This window comes from Lissotriton helveticus, chromosome 3_1 (assembly GCF_964261635.1).
Source record: "Lissotriton helveticus chromosome 3_1, aLisHel1.1, whole genome shotgun sequence".
NCBI classification, from domain to species: domain Eukaryota; kingdom Metazoa; phylum Chordata; class Amphibia; order Caudata; family Salamandridae; genus Lissotriton; species Lissotriton helveticus.
Window position 1 is genome coordinate 894,315,020 of NC_136061.1, and position 22,276 is coordinate 894,337,295.

A 22,276-nucleotide genomic window follows, 5' to 3' on the forward strand; every position below is an offset into this window, starting at 1 on the left:
GCTTACCTGCACCAGTCGCTCCTGTGAATCACTTGTTTTTCCCTACCACACTGTGTATACCCTGCTACTACTTTTATGCATTGCAGCACGCAGGACATTTTTATTATACACACACAAACACTTACCGTTTACCCTGCTATATTTGGTATAATCTACCACCATATGTACACCCTGGCAAACCAGGTTCAACATCATTCGTGCACCCACCATACACATCACACACTAACACACTTAGGGCCTCATTATGATGGAGGATTTTCCGCTGCCTCCGGCCCGGAGGAGGTGGAAAATCCTCTGCGGAGTCACCAAAGACCCACCGCCGCATTACGATGGCTGGTGGGTCTTGGTTTCTGTCCGCTGCTTTTCCGCCGCGGTCGGATTACAACCGCGGCGGAAAAGCTCTCATTTGGCTGGCAGTGTCTATCAGACACCGCCAGCCAAATTAGGAAGCATTTGTAAACATGCTTTTCCGCGGCGGTTTTTCCGCCGTGGAAAAGCATGTGTACTTTTGATTTTGGGGGCCCGTTGCGGGCCCCCAGGGTGTTGGCAGGTGGGGGGTGCACATGGGGGGTACCTATGGTACCCCCCAGTATTTACATGCACATAGCGGCAAGCACCGCGCGGTGCCTGCCGCTTTGTGCATGTAAATGTTAAACATGCACTTTTAACATTGCGGCGGGTGCTGCTTGAAGCAGCACCCACCGCAATGTTAAATATCCAGGATGTGACCGCCAGGGTGGGGGTCACATCCTAATCGCACATGAGGGAACGCCGCAGCCCATGCGGACGTTCCCTCATCCTCTGGGGTCGCGGACGGACGCAAGTCCGTCCGCGATCCTAATGAGGCCCTTAGTACCTCCTAACACATCTGGTACAACCTGCCTTACTTAATGTAAAGTTACTTATCCATGATACTATGTGCACTCTGCCTTATATCCTACACCTAGTTGGTTCTGGTAAACCGTAAGGCACTGCAACACCTTTAAACACTTGCTCCACTCTGTTGTACCTTAATGATGGTTCACCCAGATAATCCAGTTAAGCCCTTGAGCACTCCATACATTCGTCCACATATCAATCTATCACCATTAAAGCACTCTGCCCCACCTCAGATAATATATGCCAGACCAAGCGATTCTATTACGCTGGGTAATGTTCAAGTCTTCTACACCACAGCCCACAGCACACCCATTAACCTCTGAAACAGTACAGCTTTCCATACTTGTTATACTCTAGCACACGCCGTACACTTATCCATCCATACTTATAACCTCATGTCCTCCTCTTGGGAAAAATGGCAGACCCTCATTTTCTGATGCGAACTCTCTCTGCCCAGACATTTTCTTATCTTGTTTGCAAACCCAGAAGCCCATCCCCCTCGGCAATACCTTAGCCACCCAAATTATTGTGAAAATTGTGCATTCATCAAATTGGAGAATACCGCATTGCATCAACTATGCTTGGAACATGTCATGAATGGTCTACAGCAGCAATTATATAAGGGCTACACGTGCATCTGTTTCCTTTTTTCAGCAGTGGTGGGTTCCGCTATGCAGCATCTCTCTATCAAGTCCCATTGTCTTATCTTCTATAAATGATAGTATACAAGGTAGACATGCAGATGCAGTGGTTGTGGGCATCGGTGAACGTCTACGGAGACATTTCCAGTTGATTCCAGTTGCATGCTGTAACTCGAGCTAGCAGTAACCATGTGGCATTGCTCAAGTATCGATTCTACCAGAGTAGTCATCGATTTTCTGGCAAGCAAAATATTCGCAAAATTGGTAATGGAAGCTCTTTTTATTTCAACAGGGCAGCGCAGCCTGCACAGTTGGCATCATGGCCACCTACCTTCCCTCGCAGGACGGGCAGCCCCTATGGATCCTGGGTGACGTCTTCCTGCGGCAGTACTACTCCATCTACGACGTCACCAACAATCGAGTGGGCTTCGCCACTTCCTTATATGCGTAGTAGAACGTTTGGACTCATAACTGTTTAGTCTCATTTTCTGGGCGTGTTTCACATTTTTGACTCCATAAAGTCTTGCAAGAAATGTAATGCTGTAATATTCAACATTCTAGAAATAAAGAAGGTTAATCCCTTGTGCAACAACCTTTGAGTTTCAAATGTGTACATTGGGAGCATATATTAATTAATAACCAGTGAAGTGTTTTATAATGTTTTAAAGTTTTCTTTATGTTTAATATGCAAGTGATTAAAGCAATACTTGTGTTAAGCACAGACATCCAATGATTCTCCATAAAAATTTATCAGCAAGTATTTGAGAAGAGTTTGGCAACACTGGTATCTCAAAACAATAGAGCAGTGCTAAACGTTCAGTCGGTATTATGCCCATCTGTGGTGTTGGGTTCAAATCAGGCCTACATACTCTGCTAAGCTCTCGAACACCTTAGTATAGAAGTTGGCACAGACACTGGAAAAGGTAAAAGACAAGTTTATTAAGACCCCATGGGGTGGTGATACATTCCTACAGCACCCTTCGGCAATGTAAGAAGTAGCACACCGAACATTGGTGCGCGACCTCTTTTATACAGTTTAATAGCAATAAAAAGATAGGCGGTCACAAGTTACACATTTTAGGTACATATAAGGTCATTTTTGGAACACAGCCAGCATGTGGGAGGAGTTAAATAGCACTGGTCAGTTAGTACCAACATTCCTAAAGACTGACCAGTAAATGCATGATGCGCATGTGCGCTTGACCAGTACTAAAAATAGCCTGTTGCCGAGCAGAATAAGGGACCATGGGTATCAAGGAAGGACGAAAGGGCACACTGACCACGAGGCAGCGTGTTTCATAGAAAACGGAAGTCAGAGGGATTCAAAATGGCCCCCGTTCGTTTTGGTCAAGTTAACAGAAAAGTCTGTGTAGCTGTGCTAAACGCTAACTCAGGAGCTGCCAAAACACGACAGACGGCCCTTTTAGCGTTTAGCAAAAGCTACCTCATACTGAACATAATCAGAATGTTCATCATCAATGTTAATAGCCATTAGTTTCAATACTTCGTCGTTGATCAGTTTCTCTTGCTTAACAATAGTTCGTTTGGACGGAATACAGGCTGTGATACATACAGAACATAATGTAGGGCCGCATTGAATACATAGACAAAGGGTAAATAGTACTCCAATAAAAACACAGAGAATCGTTAATAATTTCCAACCCCAAGTACTAAGCAGGGTCCAGAACCAACCAGAAAAGGTCCATGTTCCATTTTCTGGGTGGATCTCAGCAGCTATCTTATGTAATTTTGTAATCGAATCATACACGGAAGGTGAGTTATCTGGTAAGTACACGCAACAACTACTTCCGATGACGCGGCATGCTCCACCCCTATCAGCTAGTATCACATCTAAAACCATTCGATTCTGGAGCGCTACAATTCTGGTAATTTGCAATTCCTCAGTAATATTCCCTAAAGCAAAGGCAGTTTCATTAGCGACAGCTTCCACCACACGTGTAAGCCGCCTTATCTTCCTGCTATTCAGCGCAGCTCCTACGAATGAAAATAACCCCAAGTTGAAATCTACATATTGTTGTAAAGTGGTATCAGTCTGGTCGATTTCATCAAGATCTAATGTTCGTTTAACTCTGTTCAGTACGAAATCATGGTACAGAACGTAATCATTGTGATACATGGGAGGAGCAATAAATACAGGTGGTAATACAAAAGCTATGTAACATGTTCCTAACCATCCCAATGGTAGACGATGGTATCCCTTATTTCCACAAATGAAATATGTGTTACGTGAAGCTATGAATGCAATTCCAATCGGTGTATCAAAGGTAAGTGTAATATTACATTCGCTGCGACCTACAGGGATTGTACCTTTATTTCTAATACACAAATCTGCTTTTGTATCAATGACTGTTATCACATGCAAGCTCGTCACATTTATAAGTCTTTGATTCGTATATACACGAGGTGTAGAGACATTGTCCGGACGATACTCTTCCCATTCAAATTTAGTTCCTTCAGCGCGTGGATAGCCATCTTTATCGTTATAGCATATTTTATTCAGCCGAAAAAGTAGTCCACCTTTCGTTGGCCATCTCAAGGTGAAGAGAAGAGTGTACCAAGCATGACAAGAACCATTATGAGAAAACGGGAGAGGAATGAGTGGTGTTCCTCCCTTCTTCTGATGTCCGGGCAACATTCCACATACCCAACAATTGGACATGTTGGTCATGTTATGAGTATGATGCAAAATCTGAATAAAACTGTTATTCAAGTAAGTCTGCCTATGTCTTTCTTCGTGAAAAGGCAAAGTAAAATGAAAATGTTCAGATGGACTCGGAGTGGTGGGCAGCAAATGTTCTCGTACAGGAAACAATAGTTCTATAGTCCAAGCTAATACTGCAATCACCACTACGGTCAAGACAAACAAAACAGCACCAAGAATTCTCCCTTTTCGTGTCGAAGGAGATGCCATAGTTCACAAAACAATACTCTTCAAAAGCAACACTAAGCGAAAAAAATAAAACGATGGTTCTGGACCGAGGCTGCCGTTGATTTGTTCTCCGGGATTCAAGACGGGTGTCGCTACACTGGGTAGAACTGACCCCCCCCCCTTGATATTCCCGGCTTCCGTTTCACAAACCTCAGAGCGGTTACCAACCAGTTTCAAAAACACAAAAGGGAATCTTATTTCCTGGGACGTAGATTGTACTTCACTTTATCAGAAACAACGTGGTCCGGGAAGGCTCCCTCCAATTCATCAGGCGTGACAGCTGGGCTCTTTTCTGTATCCAAAATCTTTCTGTAGTCGGATAGCACCACAGGGCTCACCAGATCCGGAGAGACACGTCGGCAGTGCGTTGAATGTATCCACCGCTTCTTATTGGTGACTCTCACAGCAGTTCGCGTAGCCAGCAGCACTTGTTCAGGGCCATGCCATCTCGGTTCCAAACTGCTGGATCGCTCAAATACTTTGACCATCACGTGGTCCCCAGGGCGGAGATCGTGAGCCTCACCAGTGGAGTTATCAGGGAGCGCCTCTCGAACCTGTTGATGAATAGAAAGCAAATCATTTGTTAATCGGGCCAAATAATCGTTCATCAGTATACAAGGCACATCATGTATTAAACGAGGTTTTGGAACTCCCCAAATATTCATCGGCCTTCCAAACACCACTTCATAGGGTGTGAGGCCAGATCGAGAATGTGGGACTGATCGAATGGACAGCAATGCCAAAGGCAAAGCATCCGGCCATTTCAGAGATGTGGATGCCACTATCTTTGCTAGCTTCAGTTTCAGAGTTGCATTGTATCTCTCGACCAAACCTGCTGATTGTGGATGAAAGACAGCGTGGAATCGTTGCTTAATTCCCAATCCTTTCAGGACGTACTCCACTACTTTCCCAATGAAATGAGGACCATTATCACTCCACATAAGTTTACAAACACCATAGCGCGGGAAGTACTCTTTCAGTAACACCTTAGCTGTTGTCAATGCTGTATTGTCTTTCGTAGGGTAAGCCTCAATCCATTTGCTGAAGGCACACACCACTACTAGGACATACCTGAGATTATTACAGCGCTCCAGCTGGATGTAATCCATTTGCAGTACTTCGAATGGTGCAGTAGGTGGAACAAACCCTCCTTTGGGAGTATGAGTCCCTTGTCCAGGATTGTGCTGTAAACATATCAGACAAGTCTGTACTACTCTCTTAGCCGTGCTTGCAATATCAGCATTTTCCCAAACTCGTGTAAGCAATTTAGTAATTGCGAGAGCTCCAATGTGTGCCAGCCCGTGTGTCATTTGCACCATTGTTTGTAAATAGGCCATGGGTAGTTTCCATCTCTCCATATCTTTACTACGCCAGCAACCCTCATCATCCAATACTCCTTCAGTGGCCCATTTCATAAGTTCTGCCTCAGATGCAGACTTCTGTATATCTAATATTTCTTCTCTAGCATCATGCCACCGCTCAGCTTGTGACTTGACCACATACATGGGGAAATTATTTTGCAGCATAGCGGTCTCTCTCGCAATGCGATCTGCGAAAGCATTGCCTTGTCCTATTTTGTCCGTCACCTTTTTGTGTGCACTGCACTTGACTATTGCAACTTTCTTTGGGCATAACAGTGCATTCAGGAGATCGCGTACCAATTCTCCATGCATGATGTGTACTCCGTGTGAAGTCAAAAATCCTCGTTCCTTCCAGAGTAGGCCAAAATCATGCACTACTCCAAAAGCGTAACGACTATCCGTATAAATGTTCACACATAGTCCAGCACTTAACTCACATGCTTTCGTTAAGGCTATCAGTTCAGCTGCTTGAGCCGATTTCTGGGGTATTCGTGCTGTTTCTACAACTGTCTTAAGTGTCGTGATCGCGTAGGCTGCAGAAGTCGTACCATCTGGTAACCTCACGCACGATCCATCAACCCACAGTTCCCCATCTACATCTGGAAACGGTGTATCCTGTAAATCGATACGACCCTTTGTCTGTTCCTCAGTCAGAAAAACACAATCATGTTGTTCTTCCTTCTGAGTCTCAGCAACAGGATCCGGCAGTAAAGTAGCAGGATTCAGTGTCGTACATCGTTTTAGTGTGATGTGCGGCGCCAACAATGTTAGCTCATATCCTGTCAAACGGGCGCTGGTTAGATGCTGTGTTTTCGTTTGATTCAGTAACGCATCTACCGCATGGGGAACTAACACCAACAATTTGTGTGACAAAACTATTCCCTCAGTCTGTCGTATGGCTACTGCTGTTGCTGCGACTGATCGAAAACATCCGGGCAATCCTCGAGCCACAGGGTCGAGTACTGCTGAGAAGTACGCACAAGGTCTCTGTTTGTCTCCGTGTGTCTGCACTAACACTGACAATGCGCACCCATCCTTCTCGTGTACATACAATGTGAAAATCTTCGTGTAATCAGGTGTACCTAACACTGGTGCAGAACAAAGAGCTTGTCTCAATTGTTCAAAAGCATTCTGACATTCATCCGTCCATTCAATGGGGATCGGTGTATCTTTAGACAACAATGCCAACAATGGTTTAACAATGTGTGAAAAACCCAATATCCATTGCCTACAATAAAACGTCAACCCTATAAAGGCACGAACATCCTTCTGGGTGCGAGGAACTGGAGTGTCTAGGATTGCTTGAATTCAATCTGGTGTCAATGCACGGCCCTCCTTAGACAAAAGATGACCGAGGTAGGTCACCTTTGGTCTACAATATTGCAGCTTTTTCTTCGAAACTTTATGATTATGTTTGGCCAGGAAGGAAAGCAAGGAAAAGGTACTCTTCTCACATTGTTCTGGCGTGTCTGCAGCAAGTAAGATATCATCTACATATTGAATAAGAGCCACTCCATCTTGTAATTCAAAGGAATCAAGCTGTCTTTTTAATGCCTGACTATAAATGCTAGGACTTTCAGTATAGCCTTGAGGAACTCGACAAAATCTGTACGATTTATTATTTAAGGTAAAGCCGAATAGATATCGACTGTCAGGATGTACAGGGATCGAAAAGAAAGCATTCTTCAAATCGATGACTGTAAAAGTAGTTGCCGTCGATGGAACCAACGTAAGCAACGTGGTGATGTCGGATACCACCGGGTATTGAGGCACTACTATCTTGTTTATTTCCCTCAAATCAATAATGAAACGGTAAACCTTAGCATCTGTATCTCTTTTAAGGATCGGTAAAATGGGGCTATTGCAAACATTGTAGGGGACTTCCTCAACTACTCCTGCCGAAATCAAATCATTTACAATGTGTATCAAAGCAAGTTCACCCTCTCGGGAAATCTTATATTGTGGGACACGTGGTAGAGATACTCCCTCCTTTACAGTAATACGTACTGGAGGAATTATCATCTGCCCCACATCCGTATCGGAAGTGGCCCACAACGGTTTTGGTAAGGAAGCCAGTACTTCAGATTCATGGAGAAAACACACTCGCTCTAATTCTGGGTAATTCTCATTCAAAACAACTCGCACTCCTTCTGGGGCACAGCGAATAGTGGCTCGAAAGTGTTTTAACATATCGAGTCCCATAATATTATCTGGTGTATTTGGAGACAACAAAAAGGGACAAGGGGCAGCAAATTTATCAACATGAAATGCAACTGGTTGAGACAGTGGGCTAGAAGTAGGTGTTCCATTGAACCCTATAGCTGTAATTACCTCGCCAGACAGGGGAGCCCTTGGAACCAAGTATTTGGACAAGGCGCTACGAGTAGCTCCTGTATCGACCAGAAATTGATCAGTAGAACCCAGAACATGTGCTTCTATATATGGACCCCTTTGATCAACTGGTACCTCAACCGATTCTACACCCCATCCTACGCAGTCCTATGCATAATGCTCATCCCGTGGTTCAGCAGAACCACCCTCATTTATCTGATATTGATTACGATTATCAAACGTATTATAATCTGCCTGACCACGACCCCTTGCTCCATATCCTCCGCGATCATTCGTGCCATAACCTCCTCTTGACCCCCCATAATTATTTCTAGACCTCCCACTTCCTCGTCCCCTCAAATTACGCTGCTCTCGAAACACCGGACAGTCTGCAATCCAATGCCCAAACTGTTTGCAGTATGCACATTGATTCACAGAAATGTCAGAACGAGGGGGAGGAGCATTACTGTATGATCCTCGCCCTCCTCTATTGTTTCCTCTCGTAGCCTGAACCTGAGCTAACATTACCTTCGTCTTCAAATCCTTCGCCTTCTTTTCACTACTTTCTTTTGCCTCCAATTCCTGTCGTTCATAATATTGAGCCATAGTCAATAAAGAAGCAGGGGTTGCTGTGGTCCATGAACTTTCACTCGCTTTTAATCGTTTCGCAATCTCCGGTAGGAGATTAGCCACATACTTATCAACGAATAAGTGCCTGCCTGTATCTTCTGTCAATGATTGACCACTGTAATCATGGAACGCTTCCTCAAAGCGAGAGACAAAATCAGAAACCGATTCATCCATTTTTTGTGTACAAGAAGCTAACATAGTCCAATCAATCTTTTTAGCGGGAGCAAGAGTCTTTAATTTTGTTAGTATGGCCTGTGGAAGGTCTAATATTAATTGACACGGCTTACATGCTGGTTCTCTATCTAAATCAGCCTGAACAAGATCTTTCCAAGTGGCCCCGAGAGTCGTGAGGTCATCAAACTTACGAATCAGGAGGCAATATCAACCCGAAAAACAGGTCAATATCAACTAACGTCATAATTACACAAAGAAATCGCGCTTTCAACATTTTCATAAAAAGCCGCAGGATTTTTACGGGGATCAGGTAAAGCATTCTTAAGCGCCATAACATCTGCTCTATTCCAAGGCGTATAAACCCAGTTATATACAAAATACCCTTTCGCATCTTTGGATCTTTTATCATCATCTGTGCCATCCCCTTTATGAGGGACATATAAAGGCGCAGCTTCTCGCATAGGTCTAACATTAATCGCAGCGATCTTATCTGTTTCAAAGATAGGGCATTCTTTGGATATCCCCGTCGCTCCGGACGCAGACGAATTCTTCGACTTTGCCAACTCCCGTAGTCGTGTCGCCTCATTTCGCAGTTGAATCAAACGCTTGAAGAAGTCGTCCGCATCTGAAAGAACAAAAAGACCTTTACGAAAATTCTCACGACCCTCGGATATCTCCTTTGGTTCTAACTCGAGAGAATATTTTCTGTACCGCTCAACAACTTCATCTCCAAAATGATCTAAAAAATACAGTCGCTCCTGATCAGACCACTGTTCCATTTTCACAGTAATGTCAGAAACAGTAACAGTATTAATATTTAGCTTTCGTGCAAACGAACGTAATTCCGCAGATCGTTCCGCATGTAACCTGGTACGCTGTGTTCGATCACTATCCTCGTCTGATTCCTCGTTCGGAGCCGTAGGTGCGACATACGGAGGTGGACAACGATCTAGTAATGAAATATCATCTGTTTCATTAGTAAGGACTGGATAAAGAGGACGCCTGATAGGGAATTGACCATTAACCTGTAAATTGCGTTCTCGTCTCTCCCTCTCTTTCTTTTCCTGTAATTCCTTCTCCTGTAGCTGTAAAGCTTTGTCATGTGCAGCCTTCCGCTGCACTTTCTCCGCCAAGGCTTCCTCACGCTTCGCTCGTTCACGCACCTCTTTCTCCCACATACGCACACAATCAAACATATCTTGTCTAGTCCTTCGCTGAAACAAACACTGCTCTACATATTGAACCTTTCGAAGGTCAAACGACCCATATAGTGGCCACTGTAATTCACGATCAGTCTTAGTATACTTATGCCATAATGTACTATACATTATTGGTGGAATATCGAATTTGACATACATTTCACGATTTGGAGTCCCCTCTGGGGGAGCCGGCTGTTTTTTACTTAATCGATAATTGGTACCATTTTCAGGACAGCACATCCTGCGGAATGTGCTAAAAACAGGCATGTTTCAAAAAGTACCACGAGAACGCGATACTACAAAAATGACACCTAACGCGGTGTACCGTTCAAATCAAATAAATCAGAGAAATATCCCTACATGCCCGCCTATCTGAGGTGCACTTCACATATTCAAATTCAAATTCAAAGATTCAAACGTTAGCTAACAAATTCAAATTCAAATTCAAAATTCAAAAAGCCACAGTAAGTGTCAGTAGACTACCTCACCAATCAAAAGCTTACCGAATATTTTCAAACGTCCAAAGTCCAACTGCCAAGTTCTGTAGTCAAATCAGCCAAAACGGCACATCACGACAATCCAAGATCAGAATCTCAGTCGGAGACCGGCGCCACCTGGAAGGTCAGATCGGAAGGAAGGAAAAACACACCGTGGGTGCCAAGACTCGGGTCACTCAGCGGCAGCGTACGCGTCCATGGCGAGTTTCCTGACCTTCGTCACGACCTCTCCTTCGGGCATCCGAGTCGCCGATGAGCCCCTTCGTGGTCGCCAATTGTGGTGTTGGGTTCAAATCAGGCCTACATACTCTGCTAAGCTCTCGAACACCTTAGTATAGAAGTTGGCACGGACACTGGAAAAGGTAAAAGACAAGTTTATTAAGACCCCATGGGGTGGTGATACATTCCTACAGCACCCTTCGGCAATGTAAGAAGTAGCACACCGAACATTGGTGCGCGACCTCTTTTATACAGTTTAATAGCAATAAAAAGATAGGCGGTCACAAGTTACACATTTTAGGTACATATAAGGTCATTTTTGGAACACAGCCAGCATGTGGGAGGAGTTAAATAGCACTGGTCAGTTAGTACCAACATTCCTAAAGAGTGACCAGTAAATGCATGATGCGCATGTGCGCTTGACCAGTACTAAAAATAGCCTGTTGCCGAGCAGAATAAGGGACCATGGGTATCAAGGAAGGACGAAAGGGCACACTGACCACGAGGCAGCGTGTTTCATAGAAAACGGAAGTCAGAGGGATTCAAAATGGCCCCCGTTCGTTTTGGTCAAGTTAACAGAAAAGTCCGTGTAGCTGTGCTAAACGCTAACTCAGGAGCTGCCAAAACACGACACATCTACCTTTCTGAGACTACTACTCCAGCTATGATGTGACCAGAACCAAGTGGGCTACAACACAACATTCCCCTACCCTCAAACCTGCTGTCACAAAGGCAATCTATCAAGGCATTCACTTTATCTAACTGGCTCTCCCTTCCAATTTAATTACACAACCTCAATTAGTGATAATTCACCTTTGCCTAAAATCCTGTCTGTAGTAACATCTAATATACAAATGTGATTAATTTATCTGCAGTTCAACGGTATAAGCACTAATTTGTGGAATATTCACAACTGCTTAGGTCTATCACTTTGGCTGGCTTTGCTGTGTTTAAGAGATGTTATTAGACATTGAATAAGGCAAATTCCCAAGATCGGTTCTAACCCAAATACAAATTCGACTGTTATGTTAAAATCAGATGGCTGTCAGACATGTTATGAAGAATGTTAAGATATACTCTTGCTGATGAAGAGCCATACAGTGATTAAGTAAAAAGAAAATCAGTCTTGAAATGATATGATGTGACTTTATTGCAAGTTTCCCAAATCAAACTCCCAAAATGAACTAAAGTTAGGCCCGATATCTAAAGGACTAGAGTTTAACAGGAAACGTTCACTCCTGACATGTTTTTTGTCTCTCACATACTGATTGAGATAAAGTTTAAAATCAGAGAATTCACACCTCCCCATTCACAAGATCTTCAATAGGCTACCTTTTTATTTGAAAGAAATTAATAAAATAAAACCTTAATTGTGTTTTTCCAAGATGACTTTCATTGCTCTTCCATATAGTACACATCAGCAATATGACCATGGGCCCCAAGTACGACCATTTTCACTTGCAATTAGCGAGTCAAAAAATGAAATGTACAACAGTGTCTTAGATACTATTTGCACTTCCCAATTGGGTCGGCTGGGACCTGTCTCATGAGGCAGGTTGCAATTTGAAACCCACTTGGCATGGCCGGCACTCACAGGGATGGTGGCCGGCTGGGGTCAGCAGACCACCATGTCTATGACTGCGTTTTCAATAAAGCAGGTTTTTTTTTTAAATGCAGCCCATTTTCCGGAAAAGAAAACAAGATGCATTGAGTTGATGTGGTCTCGCATGTTCAGGTTGCAATCCAGGGTTATTCCCAGCGATTTGGCAGAGTCCACGATGGTCGGTGGACAATTTAAGGCTTTGATGGCTTTAATCAATGTCTGGATCTCAGGGACGGTTTTCGGAGGGGAAATGAGAAGAAATTCTGTTTTCTTTGCGTTTAGCTTGAGTTGGTTGGAAGAGAGCCATTGGACGGTCAGCTTCAGTGCCTCATTCAGGGAGAGAATCTCTTCGAGAGATGAGATTTTGATGTAGATCTGACTGTCGTCGGCGCAAATATGGTAGGAGATATTTGCGGTGCGAAGGTCTTCGGCAAGGGGTTCTAAATAAAGGTTGAAGAGAGTGGGGGACAGCATCGATCCTTGAGGGACTCCAACCGTGACCGAGGAGGGAGCAGGCAGGTTACCGTTAATTAGGAATCTCTGAGATCGGTTTTGGAGGAAGGATTTAAACCATTCGAGGACAGGGCCATCTAATCCCATCCTAAATTTGAAGCGTCCGAGTAGCTTTCCATGGTTGACCGTGTCGAAGGCCGAGGATAGATCTAGGAGGATTAGGAGAGATTTTTTGCCTTGGTCAAGGGCTTGGAGGGCATCATCAACGATGTGGAGCATGGTGGTTTCAGTGCTGTGTCCAGGACGGAATCCGGATTGGCAATCATTGAGTAGGTGGAAGTTGTTGATGTGATGACTTAGCTGCAGTTGCACACATTTCTCCAGCACTTTGGCTAATAGAGGAATGTTGGAAATTGGTCTGAAATTGTCTGGGGAGGCTGGATCCAGCAATGGCTTTTTCAAAATGGGGAGGACTTGGCCCACTTTGAGGGAGTCAGGAATTGATCCCTGCCGAAGAGAGACATTAATTATCGCAGTGCAGCAAGGAATAATGGATTGGGCAGCAGCAGCGAGACAGTTAGAGCGGAGCGGGTCATTGAAATGGTTGTTCGGGTTTAAGGTGGAAAGGATTTTGGTGATAGAGTCTTCATCGTAGAGAGTGAAGTTGGTCCAGTGTGCTTGATTCTTAGGTGAGGTCTGCTGAGGCAGCGTGAGTGGAGGAGGCAGGTAGAGAGTGTGAGGCGGAACTCAGTTTATTGCCCAATGTTTTGATTTTGTTCACAAAAAATTAGGAGAATTCATCGGATTAAATTAGAGACTTGGGGTTTTCTTTCGATGTTTTGGCCAGTTAGTTAGACTGGTGTTTGATCAGTTCAAACAGTTTGCGGGGTCTGTTCTGGGCGTTCACTAGTTCCGATCTGAAGAATTCTTTTTTTGAGTTGAGGACATTCCTGTTGTAAGTATTTCTGGCTTGGCGGAGAAGTTTTAGATGAGCGGCAGAGGGGTGCTGTCTCCAGATTCTTTCGGATTGTCGGAGGGATCACCTCTCATTGTTGAGTGACCCGGTTAACCATGGGTTTCTATCTTTGACTTGAGTTCTTTTTAGTTTTAGCGGGGCTAGGTCATTCAGAATGGTCGACATAGTTGCAGAGTAGTGATCGTTGAGGTCACTGACCGATGTGATATGAGGGGGGGGAGGGAGGTCAGATTTGCAACGAACCTCAAGTTCCTTGTGGTCAAGGTTCATGGTGTCTCTGACCCAGCGTTTAGGAAGCACCGGTTGGGGTGCCCTTGACTTGTGGGTGCCAGGTAGAAGGAAGGTAAAGGTGTTGTGGTCAGACCAATCACAAGGGTCTATAGAGATAAGCTTAATGGTTGCTTCCTTGGAGATGATCCAGTGTAGAGTGGCCCCTTTCGAGTGTGTTGGGAGTGAGCAAGCTTGAGTTTGGGCTTGACCGGTCAAGAGGTCTTTAATGGTGTTGACATGGGGATCCTTAGGATTGTTGCAGGGCAGGTTGAAATTGCCAAGGAAAATGTCTTTGGCGTTGGAGGAGCTCTTTGCTGTGAGAATTTCCATGAGGTAGTCAGTGAAGGAATCATTCATGCCTGGGGGGGTGGTAAAAGATGTGCAGGTTGCACAATAGGAAGGCGTTACTGCAAATTGAGAGGGCGAGGTATTCGCAGGAGTTGGTGGTATCCGCCAGAAGCTCCGTGACAAGAAGGTTAGAGCGGTAGATGCAGGCAATGCCACCTCTTTTCTTGCTATGTTGTCTGTCTAGTCTATCAATGTTATAGTTGGGGGGGACTAGGAGGTCCAGGCAAGGGAATGAGGACTCATTAAGCCATGAGTCTGTGAGAATTGCTAAGTCGAGGTTGATGTTCTGGATGAGAGCAGCAACATCGGTGGCATGCTTTACTGCCGATCGGCAGTTAATTAAGAGAGCAGTCAGGGAGGTGTTGGAGGGGTTATCAGGAATCGGGACAGACAGGTGTACAGGCGCTAAATTACTTCTGATCACACTTCTATTACTGAGGGGAGCTGGTCTGCAGGGGTTGATAGCGATCGTACGATGGGATGTTCTGCCCTCACGTCTGCTAGACAAGGGGTAACTGGGGCTGCTTTGTGGTTTCCTCCTCCGAAAGGTGGCAAGGTTGCTTTCGTGGGTGAAGGTGCCTCAAGGAAAGCGGTAGTGGGTATTTGGGGTGCTCTGAGATAGGTGGGGAAGTGGGATTCAGCAGGAGCTTGAGGCTGGCGAAGCAGAGTTCGACGAGGTGAAGGAGGTTCACTAGATCCCGGATGGAGTAATGGATGCTCTGAATTAATATGGTGGCTTTGGAGTGCAGAGTATCGGTGTCAATAAAAGGGGGGCGTGGTAGAGGTGCTAGGAGAGTTAGGATGGGCTGTGTTAGGGAAGATAGGAGGCGTGGTTTGTGGGCTAGCAGGGCTAGCTTGCCCTGCATCTTAGGTAGTGAGAGGCGTACCGGGCTCAGAGTCCGAGTGGGGAGCTTGGCGGGAGGAGACCGAGGGTCTCGTGTCAATTGCATTAGCATGGCTGGTACATGAACTGAGGGGGTTAGGATGAGCTGTGCTAGAAGCTATGGAGACCCTGGGGGAGATAGAGGGGAGGAGACCAATGGTCTGGGGGCAGTAGTGTTAGCAAGGCCAGTAACGAGCTGGAGGGGTTAGGAGGAGCTGTGTTGGAGACCCTTTGAGAGGAGGTTTGGGGGAGGTTAGTCGTCCCGGGCAGGAGGATCGGAAGATCGATAAGGCAGATGTTGGTCGCCTTGCCAGTGTCATGCACGTGGTTTCTGAGGAGGGTAAAACGGTCTGCAAATTTATTAAGGCTTTTGTTTGAGGTTTGCATCAATACAATGCCGCTTTTGTAGAGGGTGATGGTGAGGTCAGCTCGCAAGGTTGCGAAGGGCGCTCTTGTGAGCTTAGTGCCTGGTTGAGCGTACATTAAGGAGATGCAAAAAGGCATTGTGTCAAGAAGGGATTCTTCTGGAGTAGAAGACGAGGTCGTTGATGACTGTGCCGCTGTCCGCACTGAGGCGTAGGTCAGAAATCAGTTTCTCGGGGTGGTTTTTCAGGGTGAGGTGTTTGAAGGTTTTTGTAGCGGCTTTGGAGAGTTTTTGGGGGGTAAGCCAGGGTGTATGAGTTTGCCCCAGTAGCGGTCAGGCCGGGACCAACCATGATGGATAGGATAGGGCACAGTAGGAGAGACCGGGTCTGTAAGTAGCAGATGTCCTTATGACCTCTGTCATTGAGATAGTAACTGTTTGGGGGTATGAAATTGGCCGGGTCGCAAGTGAGAAGAGAGCAGAAGAAGAAAATTCCTGGGGCTTTCTCAAGGAACAATCGGTCTTTTACTGGATGTTGTAGCTGGACAGTACCACTTCAAGATGGCTCCCACCTGAGCAAGTGGGCTAGCTTGTTATGCTGCTGCAGTCCTATTTCTGTTGCCACTGTCTGAGCATGCCAGGTTGGGGTACAGCTGTGGGCCCTAATTAGTTTTTAGAGTGCAGTCCTCTTCCTGTAGTCATTGCCAGGTGCTGCCATTTTGGAGGGTAGAGGGTCCGAGGTAAAATTCATTTACAAGTTTCCACAGAAACCGAGAAAAATCAAGTTTTAAGGTTAATTCTGGGCATGTTTCACAGTTTATTATCACAGTCTTGTTCTAAAAGTCTTGCACTAACAGATTGGACAACTGCCGGTCATGGCTTATGCACTCCGATATCACTGCTGGCATGAGCGCAATTGCCGTGAGGAACCTTGGAAAAGAGGGGGGATGGTGGCAAGGCAGTAAACAGCTCCCCAGAGTCTTCGGGTGCGCTCTCCCAGCACTCCTAGCACAAGGCAGCACTGTGAACCAGGAAAGTGCAGTCAGGCTAAAAGCACCCCAGTGCCCCTGCCGGAGCCCGGCGCGTCCGTCTCCAGAGGGTGGACTTGCCTCAGGGCCATCACACCCTCCGGTGAGAACACAGGCTCAGGCCCAAAAGAGATGAAGGCCTGCGGTGGGCAGAGGGGAAGGGTGGGTCCTGACTCACCAAGTTTGCAGATCCAGCAAGCGTCCAACGGTCTGTCTCTCCGCAGCCCAGCCTCCGGTCTTAGTCCTCTAGCTCCACGAGGCTCCACTCGTCCAGGCTCGAAGGAGAACGACACCGCCTCGCACCTCCTCGCCGCCTCCCAGCTCCTCAGCATCTCCGAGCGCGTTCTCTCAGCACGAGGCAGCACTGTGACCGGGAAAGGGCAACGAGGCGAAAATCTCCCCAGTGCCTCGGCTGGAGCCCAGCGCGTCCATCACCAGAGGGAGTACTCACCTCAGGGCCCGTACACCTTCCGGTGAGAACACAGGCTCGGGGCTCAAAAGCAATGGTGTCGTGCAGAGGGGGCGGCGGAACTGAACCCACCAAGCCAGCAGTCCGGCAAGCGACCACGGTCCGTCCCTCAGCAGTCCAGCCCTCGGTCCCAGTCCACTGGATTTACGAGGCTTCAATCAACTGGGGCCCTGTTTGTCCGCAGCGTCGAGGCAGCGCCTCTGAGCCAACGGTCAGCACCAGTGAGAAATGGCCGACGTCCCACATGAGGTGAAAGGGGTCCATCGGGGTTAGTCTGTGCAGTGTTTTGAGAGCTAAGTAAGCACTATATGAATGTGTGAATGCGTGGGGTGGCAGCCAGGCGATGGAGAGCGATGGATGGCTGGGTTATACAGGGATAAAAAATGATCCCTAACCCAGGAGCTCAGTGGAGAAACTCTCGTCCGGGGGCCATCTTTTTTTTGAGTTATGTATAGCAAAGCTGTACTTCCTTGTACATAAACATAATAGACACCTTCACAATTATCGTTATTGTCGATATTCTGGGTGCAATATTTTTCTACCATATTTCAGACTTGATGTAGTATACCAATAGCTTATTTGATTACATTGGATAAAAGATGTCCTTTCGGCTAAGCTATGTTTGGTTTGGTTTGTTTGAAGAAACTCTTAAGACTTGATTTTCAGGGTGCAATATTTTGGTGCTGGAATCCAGGTGAGGGGCTTCACAGCATCCGATCCTCACACCAGAATTAGGAATAACTATCCAGACCTGGCAATTTCAGACCCTTCTCTGTGGATTTCAGACACTCACTGCCCTGCACACTAGTAGAAGTGCAGGTATACATTGCTTCAGAGTCACATAGAAATTTAGGTCCTCCTTGCCTCATAGTCCCTGCAAGTTTAGAAGCTCTTTTTATCAGAGTACCACAGAAATGCAGAAATTATTTACCTCTGAGTCCTGCAGAAGCGGCACCTTAGGTAGCAGCAGGACTGTTTTATAAGTCAAACGTTTTCAGTTAGAGGAGATGAGCATGGAGTTAAAGGGCAGTGTGTCTGGTGAACAGTGAGAGAAGTGAAAGCTAATGCTCAGTAACTACTGAATTGGGTGGGAGAGCTGTTACTCCCTGAAAATATTCTCGAAAGGCTCACAAAAGGCTCACAAATAAAATCATTCAGAAAACCATCAGGGCTAAGACTGAATCTATGCCATGTGGATGTCCTAGCCAAATCATTGTTAGCTAGGTAGCTATTATTTGCTACAGCTATACTATAGCCTTATAACCTGCCATAGCGGTCTATACTGGCCATTAAAGACCCATAGGAGTAGGACTTTGAGCTGGTATAGTCCAGCTCCAGAGGGCTCTAAGGCTATTAGAACATTCCGCCAAGAGAGGGCAGATTGCTCTAAATATATATTAAAGGCCTCACAGAGCAATCAGTTTCTGTGAGGACTTTGTTCACATCAACAGCTCTGAAGGACAACATTGGAATGTTAGGGCTCCGGGCTTTTACCAGCCATTAGAAGCCATGAAGCGCTCAATTGTTTTGAATGGAGCTCCCGACATTCCAATTTTCGAATTCTCTTTTTTGCCTCTTCTACCCTGAGATCTTATTCCCACTTAAAGCAAAAGTGAGCAGATTGGAGTTAAACACCCATAATCTGACTCCTGTGGGTTGAGGGGGACAGAAAGACTGTTGGGGTTTGACGGGTTGAGGGTAAACTAAGTGAGTGGGCAGGCTGCCTCTCCCAGTTTTATTTTCCTAAAAAAAGCAGCTGCCTGTGTAGGTAAGAACGGTGGTGTGGTGAGGCCGGGTTTGGGGGGGGATTCGACAGCTGACCACGAGGGAAAATTAAATAGATAATACATTTTCCCTTGTTGTCGTTTGTCGAGTCCCCCCAACCCGGCCCGACTGCCCTTCCTCTCTTACCTGCACGTGCCGCTACTGCTAAACAATTCCCAGATTTTAGTAGACTTTCTGATCCCTCCCTTAGGGAGCAGACTGTGTAATACACCACCAATATGCCCTCTGAGGGGGACAGCACGAGTGAAGCACCCTTTAGGTGTGAGTTAAAGTCTGATGCCTGGGCGTGCAGCCCCATCTCATTCTTTTTTTGCTTTTAAGGTTTTGTTTATAAAAGGTGTCTAGTGGGCCTCCAATATACCCATAGAGAGGCTGAAAGACTGCAGGGTCTGTTATATGGTGGGAGAGCACAGCCTGATGCCTGGGCGGGCTGCCCTCACCTATGCTTTTTAACATATAAATGCTGCAGTCTAATGATCGGAGGACTGGGGAGTGTGCAGAAACACGGCTTGTCCTATCATGGGGTGGTGTATTGTCTTATGCCTGGGCGAGCCTTCCACACCACTTTTATATTTTCCATGATATAAAAATATTTCCCATGGTGCTAAGTTGGTTTACTGATCCCCTGAGTGGCCAGATTGGGGTAACCCCCCCCCATTGTACCACTAGGAAACCAAAAGACTGCACTTTTTCTTATTTATGTTCTCTTTTATGTATTGAGCTTTCAGCTCCTTGGTGAGGCAACTGAAGGTAAAATACCAAAGAAAGACAGTTTTTGGTTGGGTGCACTAGCTGCTTCCATCTCCCTGGTGTCTAGATCATGAATCCTTTCTCGTTGATCGGAGTCCTGTGGAAGTCACCGAGCAGGTTTCCACTAGGGCATTCTTCCCTTCCAGCTGTACTTATCCCACTTGGTTAGGTACTCAGGAGGTGGAGATATGCCCTCGGAGAACCAATCAAAGTAAACCCAGGCAGCACAAATGGCGCTGTCAAGTTTCACTTTAAATCAGCATGAAGTAAGCGCACATCATGCACAGGCTGTCACACCAATTAAAAAATAAAACCTTGGGATGTGAGCTTCTGGGCTTCTTGCCATCTGAATTACTGGGTCTGTAATTATGCTCTTTTGGTGCAAACATAGAGAGCTCTCTTCTTTATCTCTCACCAAGTTGGCACTATGTAGATACCTTTAGGCATGTAGGAAACCTAGATTCCAGTGGCCAGATTCCCAAACATGTTCTTGCTTGTTTACATTTTGATGTATATTTTTATGCCTCATCACTTTTTAAGTAATTCAGACAGCAGTAATAGGATGAGAGCACTTTCATAACCTGGTACTCTGATGAAGGGCTGACTGTAAGCATGGAGAAGGTCTATATGGCTTGCCAAAGCAGAATGTACCACCCTGATTGGCCCCAGAGAAATGGAACAAGTTGAAGTAGGATGATCTGAGCTTCATTGCGTTCCTACGTGTCATATCTTATCATCAGGGGCATTACACAGCTAATATAATGAATGGTACATGATTCTAAACTCAGAATGAATAAATATGCTGGTATATCAAGTTCAAATTCTCTGTCCTTTTTACCTGGAAATAAATTTTGGTTGTCTTTTCATTTTCTTCCAAGTTCATACACTGCCACTTAAATTGTCACCACAATTGTTTGGTTCCTTTGTATAACTCATCAGGTAAGAATTGTGGCTTTTCAGTTGAAGTTACTTTTTACACTGAAAGTTCCCTCTGTTTTTCATTCATCCCAATTGAAGCCACATTGTCTCTATCCTTATCATCACCAGATATAGAAGAAGGACAACCTAAATATCAGATTCAGGAAATTTGTAATTAAGTGACGTTTTGAAGTTGACTTCAATTCCACTGTTGAGTCGTTCTTCCATTAAGCACTACTCAAAAGATGCTTATTCATTTCATGCCCCTGCACAAGTTTGATTTTTTGATTCAGTGATATCATGATACAACCAGAGCTTCAGGTGATGGGCATAATATTACATCCGTGCTGAGATTTCTTTTGAAGCAGATTCAGAGGTTTCCAGCTTGGGTTCAGAGGGAGAAGAAGCATGTCAAGTGCTTACCATCAGTGTGCTGTCAGGCGCCATGCTCAATCTTTGGCTTTGCATCCTCCTTGCCTAAATCATTGATGTGCATCCACACCCATTGTAATCCTAACCCGAAGTGGTGTTCCCCAGGTACCATTAAGTGCAGAGCATGAGGAAGGTGTTAGGACTTTACGATCTCATGGGCCATGCAGGATGTCAAACTGGGGATTTTGCTTCATTATCAAATTAATGCCATGTACGGGGCAAGAGCTCTTATAAGCATTCTTTTCCAAGGTGGTGGTCTGTTCATTGGAGGATATCTCAGGTTCCCTATCTAAGACACAGTAGAGTCTTTCCATCAGATGTCAGTTTCTGTTTGAAGCCCGTTCGAAGGGGGCATTATGAGATGAAGATGGGTCACATCAAATTATGTTCCCTGAGTTTTTATTGTGACCTTTAGCCCTTGCTACTAAGTTTGTCTCTGTTTTGTGTGGCTAGCAGTTTGGATTGTTTTCTGGGTTCCACTCCTGGTATTGCCTGGCTCTTCTCTTCTTCCTGATGTAAGTAGGGGTTTGGTGCATTGCTGACATAAAGTTTCATCTTCATCTTCAATCAACCAAAACAAAATTGGCAATGGTTTTTTTAACCTTTGTGTTTTTTTTCTCCCTTTTAGCAAGACACTTGACAATTTTTCGCCTATATTTTTCTGTGAAGGGTGGTATCATGCTACTTGAAAGTTCTGTACTTTTCCGAGGCAATCAAGAGCGTTTTTAAATGGGCCTTTTCCGTGTCCATTCTTTGACACTCCTTAAGTACATACAGATCTGTTAAATAGTACCAAATTAACAGCAAAAGGCCCTGCCTTCAACTCAGATCTCCATGAAACTTGAGATCCTTGAACTGGCCTTTAACTGCTAACAGCCCAGAAAATTCCACACAAAGTCAATTAAAAGTACATTGTTATCATCACATGGCAAGTTTTTTGTTTCCCGCTGATGGATTTAAAAACGTGTGCTTCCTCTATTATGAGTGCTGACTGAAGGGTGAGAGAAAGAAGAGCCACAGGGATTAATCCTTCATAAGCAAAAAAAAAGTGAGGACTTTGGGAGTATTCCGCTTTTGGGTGAAAAATGATTAGAAAAAGGAGAAAACAGTAAAACT

The 22,276-nt window shown here is 45.3% G+C and overlaps 1 protein-coding gene across 1 annotated transcript in view; it reads left to right on the forward strand.

Annotated features, from left to right (window-relative positions):
* The window catches only part of LOC144823061 (gastricsin-like), a 34,717-nt gene extending 32,605 nt beyond the window's left edge, over positions 1–2,112 (forward strand). The window contains exon 9 of the mRNA XM_078681225.1: positions 1,813–2,112. Within this exon, the coding sequence (XP_078537351.1) occupies positions 1,813–1,971 (159 nt within the window). The 3' untranslated portion in view covers positions 1,972–2,112. The remainder of the gene's footprint in view (positions 1–1,812) is intronic.
* Positions 2,113–22,276: the final 20,164 nt, after the last annotated feature.